We start from the raw sequence: 14,255 nt of genomic DNA on the forward strand, positions 1-14,255 counted from the left end.
GGATATCAAGAAGAGAATTGGAGTTGAAAAGCTTTTAGATGGAGTGGAGAGAAATAAAACTGAGGTTGTTTCGACATGTTACGAGAATGGAAGAGGGAAGGATGCTGAAGTAGATGTTGAAGTTGATTGAAGGAAGGAAAACAAGAGGAAGACCCAGACTAAAGTGGTTGGACTCGATCAAGAACAGTACAATAAAAAGGAACCCTGATTGGAACACAGTTGAGGAGCAGTAGTGGTCATTGATTTCCATCCCCAGGTGGCAGATTTCCTATACAGGAAATTGTTTACCTAGTCTTTTGTTAAATGATTTCAAAGAACTTGGAAATTAATTGAACATTTCGCTTGATAAATTATTTCAGTCCCAATTTCCCTCTTTCTATTCATAAATATTTGCCCTAATTTGTCCTTTTGAATTCCAACTTTATATTATGATCTTTCCTACTTTTAAAAGCTCCACTCATGCTTATTTGTCTGCTAATGATTACATTATACATTACTATAACAATAGTATTTGCAAATGTAAAGATATGAACTAACTGATTTACATAGTCTATACTTCTTGTGTAGTGTCCAGGAAATCTCTGGGATTTCCAGAATAGGAGCTTGGAGGGGACCCGTCAACAATGCGTTGCACTGTTTGCCTTGGGAAGCTGCAGCTTCACTCTCTGGTAGACATCTTTCCCATTTCTGAAGTTGATCAGCACATCTACCATGGTTTGTCAAGATTCTGTTGGGTGTTGATCACTTTCTGCAAGGTAGATCAATTTCTCATGGTTTGTTACTGACACATAGAGAACTATGGAGATGTGATCTGCTATTACACCATTCTTGCAACCAGGCCTCATGAAGGTTGAAATCATGTTCTGTCAATGTGCTATTTTTTTTTTGGAATGGAGGATGTCTGGAGCAGAGCTCATTGATTCTGGTGCCAGTAATGTCCTGATGGATTGGTAGTTGATGGTTGTCAATGTTCATGTATTCCGTTACTAGAACATTTTTCCTTTTCTGATGAGGGGGTGAATATGGCTTAGGATTGATAGCCAGAATGCTGGGGTGGAATTGATTGTACTAGTTAGTCTGCCTTGTCTGATTTAGCTGAGCATCTACCAGTGTAATGTGTCAAATATTCATCCAGACAGGGCTGCATTATTCTGCTACGGAATACATAAGACCAAGGGATGATGATTGTAAAGCTGTTGCTGTTGAACCTCAATATGTTCCACATGACTTTTGCAGGATATTATTTCCTGATCTCAGCTTAGCTGTGGTCCTCATTGGATGCTGTTTAAAGGATTATATTCTGCCAGGCATTCACAATTTGTCCATCTGACACACAGTGACATGAAGTGATGCCCCCCTCCCCTGCTTTTGTATACCAAAATCTCCTTTAATGGATTTATACAGACCTGTGTCTTTGCAGCAGTGTATCCATGTTACCTTTTGACCTTTTGGTATGCAAGATCAGAATCCCCTAATGCTTCAATAAGCTCTACGTGACCTTTTCTTGTGTTTCTCCTGCAGAACACTACTACTCTTACTACATGTTTTCCAGCTTACATATATCTACTGAGTGTGGTTATCCATCTCACCTGTAAATATCCTTGAATTCTGTTGCCATCTAATGGCTTTAAAATGCATTGCACGGTCTCACTGACCTGTCTTTAACTTCCAGTAGGTTTGTTGAGTTGTGATTTGCCTTAGTAGTCATTGTATGTTTTCTCATGTTATGCTGTTGATGTAAGGGAGTTCATTGTGTGATCTTATTATAATGGTGTGTTTCTCTTTCCACCAGAATTCTGATGTTAAGATATGTGATGGAGTAAATGTAAAGTTCGAAGAAGAGGTGCACATTAAAGATGAAATAGAAGATCTGCCCTTAGATGTAACTCTGGAGTCTGATAGCGACAATCGTGTTGAAGCAAAGACGGCAGAGAGCAGCGATGAGGACCAGAATGCAACAGGTAATTTAATAACGCCATAGTTTCGGTAGCTGGCCGAGAGGATTCATCGTGCTGACCACACAACACCTCGTAATCTGCAGGCCTTCGGGCTGAGCAGCGGTCACTTGGTAGACCAATGCCCTTCAGGGCTGTAGTGCCATACGGTTAGGTTAGTTGTAGTTTCAGTAGCAAGTACAACTATTTTACCATCTATATATATAAAATAAGATTTTTTGTCTGTTCATTGCTCAGAATTTAAAAAAGATGATATTTCTGTATCAGTCATGCCCACAATAACAAGGAAATGCCATTTTTACTTTTCCATAATGTCTGTCTGTCTGTCTGTCTGTCTGTATGTATGTATGTATGTATGTATGTACACGCATCACGAGAAAACGACTTAAGAGAATTTAATGAAAATCGGTATACAAAGTCGGGTAATAAGTCGCTACAATCTAGGCCATCAATAATTTTATTCACGCTGACTGAAATGGTAGTTTAGGGGAAGGCCTAAAATTTTTATTTATGTTATTAGCCGTCATATCTTAATGAAAATCGGTGTACAAAGTCGGGTAATAATTCACTACAATCTAGGCCATAAATAATTTTACTCACTGTGAGTGAAATGGTAGTTTAGGGGAAGGCCTAAAATTTAATTCTCAAATATTTGTTATTAATGGTCGTATCTTAACGAAAATCGGCAGAGAAAGTCGAGGAATAAGTCGCTACAATCTAGGCCATAAATCGTTGTATTCACGCTGAGAAAAATGGTAGTTTAGGGGAAGGCCTACAATGGAATTCTCAAATATTTATGTTATTAGTGGTCCTATCTTAATGAAAATAAGTATGCAAAGTCGGGGAATAAGTTGCTATAATCTAGGTCATAACTAATTTTATTCATGCCAGTCATACGAGTGTAACAGTCTGCCCAAATATTGGTGGGAAGTAGCTGGGGAGTTAGGCAACTTTCTTCTTTAGCATGCCATTCCTCCGTTTCATAAATTTTCCGATACTACTGGTACGTAACACACTGGTTCATCATAGCATCGAGCTATTGAATCCCTACTCTGAGGCACTGATTGGAATGAGAAGTGTGCATATTAAATGGAATAATGTAAGAGAAGTGTTCACAGCTGTCTGCGGCCTGGTCATTCCAGCTCTGGGACTGATAGATCGACACCGTAGTACTGTTCGTTAAAAGTGAGAAAATGTGCATTTCATTTGATCGAGTATTTTATATGATAACATTGCTTTTAATCGCTAAATTCCTACTGACGTTTTTATAGTGACCTATATTGACTTCAGTTAGGAAAACCACAAAGTCAGTCTTTCTGAGAATCCCGTAGCGAAGCACGGGTACATCAGCTAGTAAAGAAATAAAAGGTATTAAAAATGGAAAAATGTATATATGTGATTAATAATAACCAGCTGTTAGGCAAAATGCTTATCCTTTACTTTTACACATATAATACAAATAATTTCAGATTGTTAGGATTGTGTATGGCAAGATAATTTTATGTTTGCCTATTCTAATGTCATTATTAGAGATGAGAATTATAGGCACTAAAAACAGTTAAAATAGGTAGGCATATAGGCTCTTAAATTAGCCAATATAGGCATGTAAATAGGCACTAACATATAAAATAGGCATGAAAAAATACTTATAATTTAACAACACTCAATTACTATCAAAGGAATTTACATCAAGCAACTTTTCTTGTTTTCTGGTAACAATCGTGTTCTCCTGTCTGGCAGAATGTTTTGTACTGAGAGAAACATCGCAGGAAGTAATTGAACAAAACTTCAATGAAGCCACTTCATCTGGTTTTACTTCAACTGCTTCATCTACCTCACCTCGTAGCCCCTTGACTACTTTTACCGTTGCTTTCCATCGTGGATTCTACTGCAGGACTCTTATGGAACTTTTTGCTGACAGCGGCTACCTTCCCAGAGGTTTGGTCAAAACTTCTCCTGACTTCTCCCACAACCCTAAATGACTCCACCAGGGGGAAAGCCACTCTTCTCCAACTTGGTGATTGCTCCCGGCAGCTTATTGAAGTATGAAGCTGCTCCAGTTTATGCAGGGGGTTATTAGCTCCCACCATTGCAGTGCACAGGTCTATAGAAAATTGTTGTTGGTCGCTGTTCACAGTGGACTGGTTGGAAAGCTGCGATGACAGTGCTTTCTGTACTCATGTCAAATGCATCGCAGTATTTCTATGTTGATTTATATGGTATCTTTTCACATTTGATCTGAAAAATAATAAAATTGACTTAAATTAAAATGTTCCTATATCTTAAATTTCTACAGCTGGGCTAATTGGCAATAATGCTTAGTATAAACATGCATTTGTTTCATAAAAAAACAAGAAAGACTATTAGAGGTGCTGGAAGTACCAAACTTTAAAGTAGGAACAATAGAATTCATTATTTACATGAAATTTGTCCTCAAAAATGTTCAGTTATAATATGGCAGTTTTCTGTCAAGTTCACCAGGTGAAAAAATAATAAAAATAATAAAAATGACGTGAAACGATACCTGAGTAGCATACAGGAGAGATCCTTCCTATATGCTTGCCAGGGACTCACCCAGCTGCCCCCAGCAGTATTCTTATATATACATACATGCATTATCATTATACACTGTTATGCCTTTCAGCGTTCAGTCTGCAAGCCTCTGTGAATTTACTAAACATCGCCACAATCCACGATTTGCAACTAGTGTTGTGGCCTCATTTAGTTCTATACCCCTTATGTTTAAATCGTTAGAAACCGAGTCTAACCATCGTCGTCTTGGTCTACCTCTACTTCTCTTACCCTCCATGAGTCCATTATTCTCCTAGGTAACCTATCCTCCTCCATTCGCCTCACATGACCCCACCACCAAAGCCAGTTTATGCGTACAGCTTCATCCATTGAGTTCAGTCCTAAATTAGCCTTTATCTCATCATTCAGAGTACCCTCCTGCCATTGTCCCCACCTGTTTGTACCAGCAATCATTCTTACTACTTTCATGTTTGTTACTTCTAACTTATGAATAAGATATCCTGAGTCCACCCACCTCTCGCTCACGTAAAGCAAAGTTGGTCTGAAAACAGACCGATGTAAAGATAGTTTCGTCTGGGAGCTGACTTCCTTCTTACAGAATACTGTTGATCGCAACTGCGAGCTCACTGCATTAGCTTTATGACACCTTGATTCAATCTCACTTACTATATTACAATCCTGGGAGAACACACAAACTAAAGACTTGAAATTATCGACTTGTTCTAGCTTTGTATCACCAATCTGACATTCAATTCTGTTGAATTTCTTACCTACTGACATCAATTTAGTCTTCGAGAGGCTAATTTTCATACCATACTCATTGCACCTATTTTCAAGTTCCAAGATATTAGACTGCAGGCTTTCGGCACAATCTGCCATGAACACCAAGTCGTCAGCATAGGCCAGACAGCTTACTACATTTCCACCTAACTGAATCCCTCCCTGCCATTTTATACCTTTCAGCAGATGATCCATGTAAACTACGAACAGCAAAGGTGAAAGGTTACAGCCTTGTCTAACCCCTGTAAGTACCCTGAACCAAGAACTCATTCTACCAGCAATTCTCACTGCAGCCCAATTGTCAACATAAATACCTTTGATTGATTTTAATAATCTACCTTTAATTCCATATTCCCCCAGTATTCCGAACATCTTTTCCCTCGGTACCTTGTCATGTGCCTTCTCTAGATATACGAAACATAAACACAACTGCCTATTCCTCTCGTAGTATTTTTCAGTTACTTGGCGCATACTGAAAATCTGATCCTGACAGCCTCTCTATGGTCTGAAACCACACTGGTTTTCATCCAACTTCCTCGCAACCACTGATCGCACCCTCCTTTCCAAGATGCCAGTGAATACTTTGCCTGGTATACTAATCAGTGAGATACCTTGATAGTTGTTGCAATCCTTCCTGTTCCCTTGCTTATAGATAGGTACAATTACTGCTTTTGTCCAATCTGAAGGTACCTTATCAACACTCCATGTTAATCTTACTACTCTATGAAGCCACTTCATCCCTGCCTTCCCACTATACTTCACCATTTCTGGTTTAATTTCATCTATTCCTGCTTCTTTATGACAATGGAGTTTATTTACCATCCTTTCCACTTCCTCAAGCATAATTTCACCAACATCCTTTTCCTCTTCCCCATTAGCTTGGCTGTTCGCAACAACACCAGGATGATTTCCTTTTACATTGAGAAGATGTTCAAAATATTCCCTCCACCTCTCCAGTGATTCCCTGGGATGTATTATGAGTTCACCTGAATTACTCAAAACACTGTTCATTTCCTTTTTCCCTCCCTTCCTAAGATTCTTTATGTTTCCCTGCTGCTTGACCTAGCCTTTCCAGGTTATTACCAAAATCTTCCCACGACTTCTTTTTGGATTCAACAACTGTTTGTTTCACTCTGTTTCTTTCATCTGCGTACAAAATCCCTGTCTGCCTCGGCCCTTGTTTGGAGCCATTTCTGACAAGCCTTCTTTTTACGTTTACAGGCTGCTCTCACTTCATCATTCCACCAGGATGTTCACCTTTTCCCATCGTTGTTCTTAGGCATTCCCTTGCTGTTTCTACTACAGCATCCGTTTATGCCACCCATTCACTTTCTATATCCTGAACCTGCTTACTGTCTACTGTTCAAAACTTCTCACTAATCATATCCATGTACTTGTGTCTAATTGCCTCTTCCTGGAGATTTTCTACCGTTATTCGTTTGCAGACGGATTTCATTTTCTCTACCCTAGGCCTAGAGATACTTAGTTCACTACCGATCAGATAGTGGTCTGTATCATCGAAAAATCCCCGGAAAACTCGTACATTCCTAACAGATTTCCTGAATTCGAAGTCGGTTAAGACATAGTCTATTATGGATCTGGTACCCCTAGCCTCCCATGTGTAGCGGTGAATAGCCTTATGCTTGAAGAATGTATTCGTAACTGCAAAACCCATACTAGCACAGAAGTCCAGCAAACGCTTCCCATTCCCATTAGCTTCCATATCTTCCCCACATTTACAAATTACCCTTTCGTATCCTTCAGTTCTATTCCCAACTCTCGCATTGAAATCGCCCATTAGCACTATTCTATCCTTGCTGTTGACCCTGACCACGATGTCACTCAATGCTTCATAAAACTTGTCAACTTCATCCTCATCTGCACCCTCACATGGTGAATGCACAGAGACAATTCTAGTCCTAATTCCTCCAACTGACAAATCTACCCACATCATTCGCTCATTTATGTGCCTAACAGAAACTTTGTTGCATGCAGTGGTATTCCTGATAAAGAGCCCTACCCCAGACTCTGCCCTTTCCTTTCTAACACCCGTCAAGTACACTTTATAATCTCCCATCTCTTCCTCGTTATCTCCCCTTACCCGAATATCACTTACTCCTAGCACATCCAGATGCATCCTCTCTGCTGACTCAGCCAGTTCTACCTTCTTTCTTCAATAAGCCCCGTTAATATTGATAGCTCCCCATCGAATTCCATTTCATTCGCCGTTTCCAAGGAGTCCCTCGCCTGTCAAATGGGAGTGGTACTCCGTTACTCCCATAGGTCCGAGGCTTGCTTAAAATGTTCTGAGCTCGGTAAATTCATGAAGTAGGATGCTACCGTACTTACACATAGTCCAAGTGAGGATCTCTCCTCACACGGGTTATGCACCACCGGTGAATTGTATAGTCGAAGCCGCCTGAGCACAAGGAGGGCCATGACTCAGAATATGTCCGAGATGCCCACTCCCATTCCATAGCAAGTGGCATCCCGACTCTCAGGACCACTTACTAGGCCTCTCAGCCATTGCCCATGGTTCACGAACTAAGACGTGACTAAAGTAACCCACACCATGAACCACATAGAATTAAAACAGAGGCACTATAAATCTCAGATTTTATATGTTGCTATTCGTCGGCTTTGGTCATCTGGGTCAGCTGTTGTCTGCAGTAGTTCCTACATCGTTTGTGCCTACAAGGCTGCCACCCTCGTTGAAAATTAGAAAATGCGTGGTTTGAAATTTTCATAGCATGCACCCATAACCTTATTTTTTGTCACACTTTAGCAGGACTGTAGATGGGATGCTAGAGCATACGGACCCTAGACTCTCTTTGCTTGCCCCTACCTCCCAGCACAACGGTTACTAACTGGACCTCACCAATCCAGACCAACAGTCTTTTCACTGGCCTGGTCTTGTAAAGATAGTCTTTGCAGACATGTTATACTTGCTGTGACATCGTCCAAGCCGTGTCATCTTGTATTTCTGGCCTCTGTGACATTGCCCTAGCTGCACCACATTCGATCTTCAACCTATGTTTCGCGAAGGCATAGCGGAAGCGTAATAGAGTTCATTAGAGCGTACACATAGCACTGGTGAAAGTTACTCAAGATTTTTAAAAACCACATTTCAGTTGTAGTCCGCTTCTGTGGTGTAATATTTTGCGTGATTAGCCGCCACCCACGGAGGCCCAGGTTCGATTCCCAGCTCTGCCACGAAATTTGAAAAGTGCGACGAGGGCTGGAACGGGGTCCACTCAGCCTTGGGAGGTCAATTAAGTAGAGTTTGGTTTGATTCCTACCTCAGCCATCCTCGAAGTGGTTTTCTATGGTTTCCCACTTCTCCTCCAGGAAAATGCCGGGATGTTACCTAAGTTACGGACACGGGCCACTTCCCTCTTCTTAAACTGTCCCTTCCAATCCCCCCATGCCTTCACAACGCCCTTGTTCAGCTTGGAAGTGAGGGTGTCTGGGCGAGCTACTATCCTCCTCCTAAGTTCTATCCCCCGAACCAAAGTCTCATGCTCCCTGCCCCTGAGACAGTAGAGGTAGAATCCTTCGCTGAGTCTGAGGGAAAAACCTACCCTGGAGGGTAAACAGATTTTAAAAACAAAGAAAGAAAGAAAGAAAGGAAGAAAATATTTCAGTTGTAAGTCTCTATTTTCACAGGAAATGAATCAGAGTTCAAAATACCGATTTTTAATTTTCATCCACTCTGTGACAAGAGTCCACTGGAGTTCTAACTCCTTGTTCAGTAATTAAATGATTATTCACCTTTTAGCAATATAAATTATTGAAAGTTCGCGACTATTACAGCACTGCAACAAAATCAACTTTCCACAATACGTAAATTAATAGGCCTATAAATGCTACAATGAAATGCGATCGTAGTTCAGTCACAAAAAAGATAAAAGGAACAAACAAACTTACCTCCTTACAGCAAACTTGGCAGAAGACTACCCTTCCATCCGCAGTGAAATTGGGATCCCCTGTGATCCACCGCTTCAGCCAGTAGGACGACGATTTTTCTTTGCAATTACAATTTTTTTTAGTTCACGCCAACACAGATAGGTCTTATGGTGATGATGGGATGGGAAAGGCCTAGGGGAGGCAAGGAAGCGACCATGGCCTTAATTAAGGTACAGCCCCAGCACATGCCTGGTGTGAAAATGGGAAACCACGGAAAACCATCTTCAGGGCTGCCGACATTGGGGCTCGAACCCACTATCTCCGGGATGCAAGCTTACAGCTGCGCGCCCCTAAGCGCACAGCCAACTCACCTGGTGATTTATCTTTGGCAAACACACTTCTTCTTCACAATAAATCACAACATGTTCTGAAGATAAAGCGTACGTGTACAATAGTTCACATCGAGAAGGAGGTTTATGGGATATGTGTTGTGCAACGCAGTTCAACGTTGATTGGTTCTCGCATATGTCTTAGAATGTTGGAGGGATTGAAGACTTCGAGGTCAAATTGTTCCTTGTTTCTCCTGACGGAAATTTCCCAAGAACTATTTCTGTTGACTTCCGAGAATCTCCTTTTTTTGTTCCAGAGTAAACATATCTTGAGAAATGAGAAGATAATACTGTAGAGAAGAAAATCGGCTTCTTTAAAATAGATTCAAAAGGCATCAAATAGGCAATTATACTCCGAATAGGCAGAAACCCCTGAAATAGGCATTTATAGGCACAATAAAACCAACAAAATCTAGCTTAAAGGACTCTAAAACGGATTTATATCTCAAAGGCCTACGTTTCTGAACACAGGAATAAAATAGGCAAATAGGCAAGTTCCCGTCTCTAGTCATTATCATCAGTCAGTTCAGTCATGTGCCTTTTAAAGTCTCTGAACAAGAGATTGATTGATTGATTGATTGATTGATTGATTGATTGATTGATTGATTGATTGATTGATTGATTGATTGATTGATTGATTGATTGATTGATTGATTGATTGATTGATTGATTGATCAACAGGCATTTCTGTCCACTTAAAGAACATTTCCATTTCTTGTTTATAATGCTGCAAGTAATAAATACAATGAACATTAAAATATGAAACCTAATACTATACTTATGTGTGTGTTTCAACTTAATATTTTAATTTCTCCTAAAATATACATTGTTAATCTAAATTAAAAACTGTTTGTGGTATACAAGTATGCTACTCTAATTTATGTATTCTCTCTGTGTGAGTTCCCTTCTGACTGACCTTAAGAAGACACTCTCCTTGTGAAACATGTCCACGTTTGGCATTTTGTTAATTGACTGACATTTGCTGTTTAATGGTGAATTCATATGGTGATTTGTGTTTGATCTTTTAATAAATAAAGTTAAATTATTTCTCTTACTTTCAGATGGTACATGTAGGTTTATATAGTGGAGTAACTCTCGGTTTTCTGCTTTACCTTTGAGAATTCTATGTAGGTATTTTACACTCATTAATGTTCTCCTAGTATGCAACTTATCTATCCCAAAATTTGTTATTAAATCATTACATGCTACCCTACGGCACTTACGCCCTTGAAAGGGCTTTGGCCTGCTCAGCCCGAAGGCCTGCAGATTACGAGGGGCCGTGTGGTCAGCACAAAGCATCCTCTTGGTCGTTGTTCTGGGCCTTCGAGACCGGATTGTAGAGATACAGAAATACAAATTCTTAGAAATTTAGCTTGAACATTTTCTATTTTATATGTTTATTACATTATGGATTCCAGACTATAGTGCATATTCTATTACTGTTCTAACTAGTGAATTGTGTACGTGTATAATGGCTTTGATATTTTTGAATTTGTGTTTTTCATTGGAAATCCTAGGTTCCTATAGGCCTTATTTACAGCGTTACGTATGTGTATATTGAACACTAGTTTACTATCAAATATTACTCCTAAATCCTTCTTTACTTCAACTCGTTTTAGGCTGATATTGATAATTTTATAAGAATGGATTTGTGGTTGTCTTTTTCTAGTAAAGATCATTGATTCATATTTGTTAACAATGAATTGAAAGGAATTGTGTTTTCCCCATTCAACTAGTGCTATGTGATCTTGTTGTAATTTTTCATTATCCTGGTTTGATGAAATCTTCTATGTAATAGAGTTTGCACTTAGGAGATGGTGGGTTTTAATCACCCTGTCGGCAGCCCTGTAGATTGTTTTCCATGGTTTTCCATTTTCACACCAGGCAAATGTTGGGGCTGTACCGTAATTAATGCCATGGCCACTACCTTCCCCTTTACCTCCCTGTGGGTGGGGGACGCAGATGAAGAATACACCCACGGTATCCCCTGCCATCATAAGAGGTGACTAAAAGGGGCGACCAAGGGATGGTGGCATTAGAACCATGAGAATACTTGTGATTACTACAATTCCGTGCGGAACACCGTGGGTCGACGTTACTTGAGACTAATACCACCTTGCAAGAAAAACCATGGGTCTATTTTACATAGGAGCAGTACCATTATGCGCGAAACACTATGGGTGTGGGCATTGTTTGTGATAATGGTCATTGTGTATATTCCATCTGTCCATTCTACTGTGTTCGGAATGGGTCTGCATTACCTATGAGTAGTACCACTTTAAGGGAAACACCATATGTCTACGTTGCCTATGATTAGTACCGCTAAGTGAGAAACACCACGGGTTTGGCTGCCGCCCATGATTAGTACCACTATGTGATTAAAACCATGGGAGTGCGTTGTCTGAGAGTAGTAGTATTACCATTATGTGAGGAACACTGTAGGTTTGTGTTGCCTGTGGGTGTTGCCATAATGTGTGATACACCATGGGTCTACATTGCCTAGGATTAGTACCACTATGCGAGCAACACCATGAGTATACGTGGCCTGTGATTAGTTCCACTAAGTGAGGAACACCACAGGAATACCGGCGCCCGTGATTAGTCCCATTATGTAAAGAACACCATGGGTCTGCGTTGCTTGTGATTAGTACCCTCATGTGCAAAACACCATAGGTTTGTGTTACCTGCGAGTGGTGCCATTGTGTTTGCACCTTGTACCATCAGAGGTCGAGGACCTAGCTATTAGGCCCCTTTAAACAACAATCATCATCATCATCATCATCATCGCTACCTTCCCAATTCCAGCCCTGTCCCATTTTTGCATTGCTTAAAACCTTTGATGTGTTTTTGAGACATTAAACCAGCAGCAAAAAAAAAAAAAAAAATGTTCTTTCCTGGCAGTATGGTCTTAGGCAATTCTCCGCCATTAAACTCCAGTAGTTCTCTGTTAAGTCCTTCTCCCATTGGTCTGGTGGACTTCCTCTTGGCCTCTGATATTCTCTAGGGCTTCACTCAAGAACAAGTTTTGTCCATCAACAGTTCTTTCTACAAGCTACATGTCCAACCCATTGCTACTTCAGTGTCACCACCCTTTGAATGGTGTCAGTAACTTCAGTAACTGAATGTATTTCATCTGTTCTATCTCTTTGGGTGAAACACAGCATTGATTTTCCATGCCTCTTTGAGCTGTTCTAAGTTTTTGTCTAACAAATTCATTCAGTGTCCATGTCTCGGTCCCGTAATTTAGTACAAGGAGGGTACACTGATCAAAAACTATTCTCTTTGAAGTCTAAGGGCATTTTTGATTTAAATACATCTGAGTACCTCCCATACGCTTTACAGCCCAGCTTGATGCGGTGATATACAAGGTGTCCAGATTAAAGGTATAATAATATAAAATTTAATAACTTGAGAAGTAGTGGAGATATTTACTTGCGGTTTGTTTCTACAAGTAGGGTAACTCAAAATGTTTGTTTAAATACCTAATAAACCTCGATATGCGCACCATTAGTGGTGCAACAGATATCTAATCGGTATTCCACTTCTTTCCAAGTGTTCTGTGGCATTGTAGGCGTAAGATTTGTGATAGCTACATGAATGCGATGACGTAGATCTGATGATCAGAAACTGGTGTCTGGTATACTTGATTCTTGACAAACCCCCACAGGAAAAAATCAAGTGGCGTAATGTTGGGGCTTCGAGAGGGCCAAGCAATTGATGAACTACCTCTCCCAATCCAGCAATCTGGGAACTGATGATTCAAGAAACCCCTCACAACTTCCGCATAATAGCATGATGCACCAGCTTTCTGAAAGATCACGTCACGAGGAAGTTGTGGCACACAACATACTGCTCCAACATGTATAGGTGACGTGTTCCATTAAAAGTAGGCTCCGCGAAGAAGAATGGGCCAATAAGCCTGTCCTTCAACAATCCACACCACACATTCGTTTTCGGAGAGTCCTGTTCCAACTCTATCACTATGTGGGGGGGGGGTTCTGATCCCCATATGTGGCAATTGTGCTTGTTTACCGTGTGTCGGAAATACGGAATGTAGCCTTATCTGAGAAACAGACCGAATCGAGGAATGCCTCGTTTCAATCAATTTTTGCCAGAATAGTCTCCGCGAATACCTTCCGTCAAGAAGTAAGTATAAATAACCACCTAATCGATACTTTATTATTGCCTCAGGCAAAATTGAATAAAATTAAAACTTACAGGACATGTTTCGACCACTTAGTGGTCCTCTTCAGCTGTATAAATAAAGAACTGAAAAGAAAAAACATTATGACAATAAGCACAAATAAAAGTTCTTTGGAAACTCCTTTGATAAAAATGGAGGTCATCAGAATAGGACATCTTGCATCAGAATAGGACATCTTGCCTCTCGTTCTTGTTTGGAAAAGATGTTTATTCTGCGCTGTCTAGAGGGTCTGTCTTTGAGCGCAACCTGGTGAAGTAACGATGTGATACAGTTTTACAGTTCATGGTAAGCTCTGGAGAGAAGGGAAGTAGAGTTTTATCGTCATCTAAAATAACATGTGAGGGAGGAGGGAGATTGGGCTGTGCTTTTGCGATGTCGTGTTTGAATATATCTCTTGTTCGCCTAGTCTGCTTCATGTCTACCCATTCTAAGTATTTGCTAATATTCTCGTATAAGATGTTTTTATGCTCGTTGTTTTCGTTGAGATTC

At 40.3% G+C, this 14,255-nt stretch overlaps 1 protein-coding gene across 2 annotated transcripts in view; it reads left to right on the forward strand.

Moving 5' to 3' along the window:
• The window catches only part of LOC136858674 (serendipity locus protein H-1), a 318,900-nt gene that overhangs the window by 195,526 nt on the left and 109,119 nt on the right, over window positions 1-14,255 (forward strand). For both annotated transcript variants that reach the window (XM_067138392.2, XM_067138393.2), the window contains one exon: window positions 1,793-1,961. In XM_067138392.2, coding sequence (XP_066994493.2) covers window positions 1,793-1,961 — 169 coding nt within the window. The remainder of the gene's footprint in view (window positions 1-1,792; window positions 1,962-14,255) is intronic.

The sequence above is a fragment of the Anabrus simplex genome, chromosome 1, assembly GCF_040414725.1.
Source record: "Anabrus simplex isolate iqAnaSimp1 chromosome 1, ASM4041472v1, whole genome shotgun sequence".
Classification (NCBI taxonomy): Eukaryota; Metazoa; Arthropoda; class Insecta; order Orthoptera; family Tettigoniidae; genus Anabrus; species Anabrus simplex.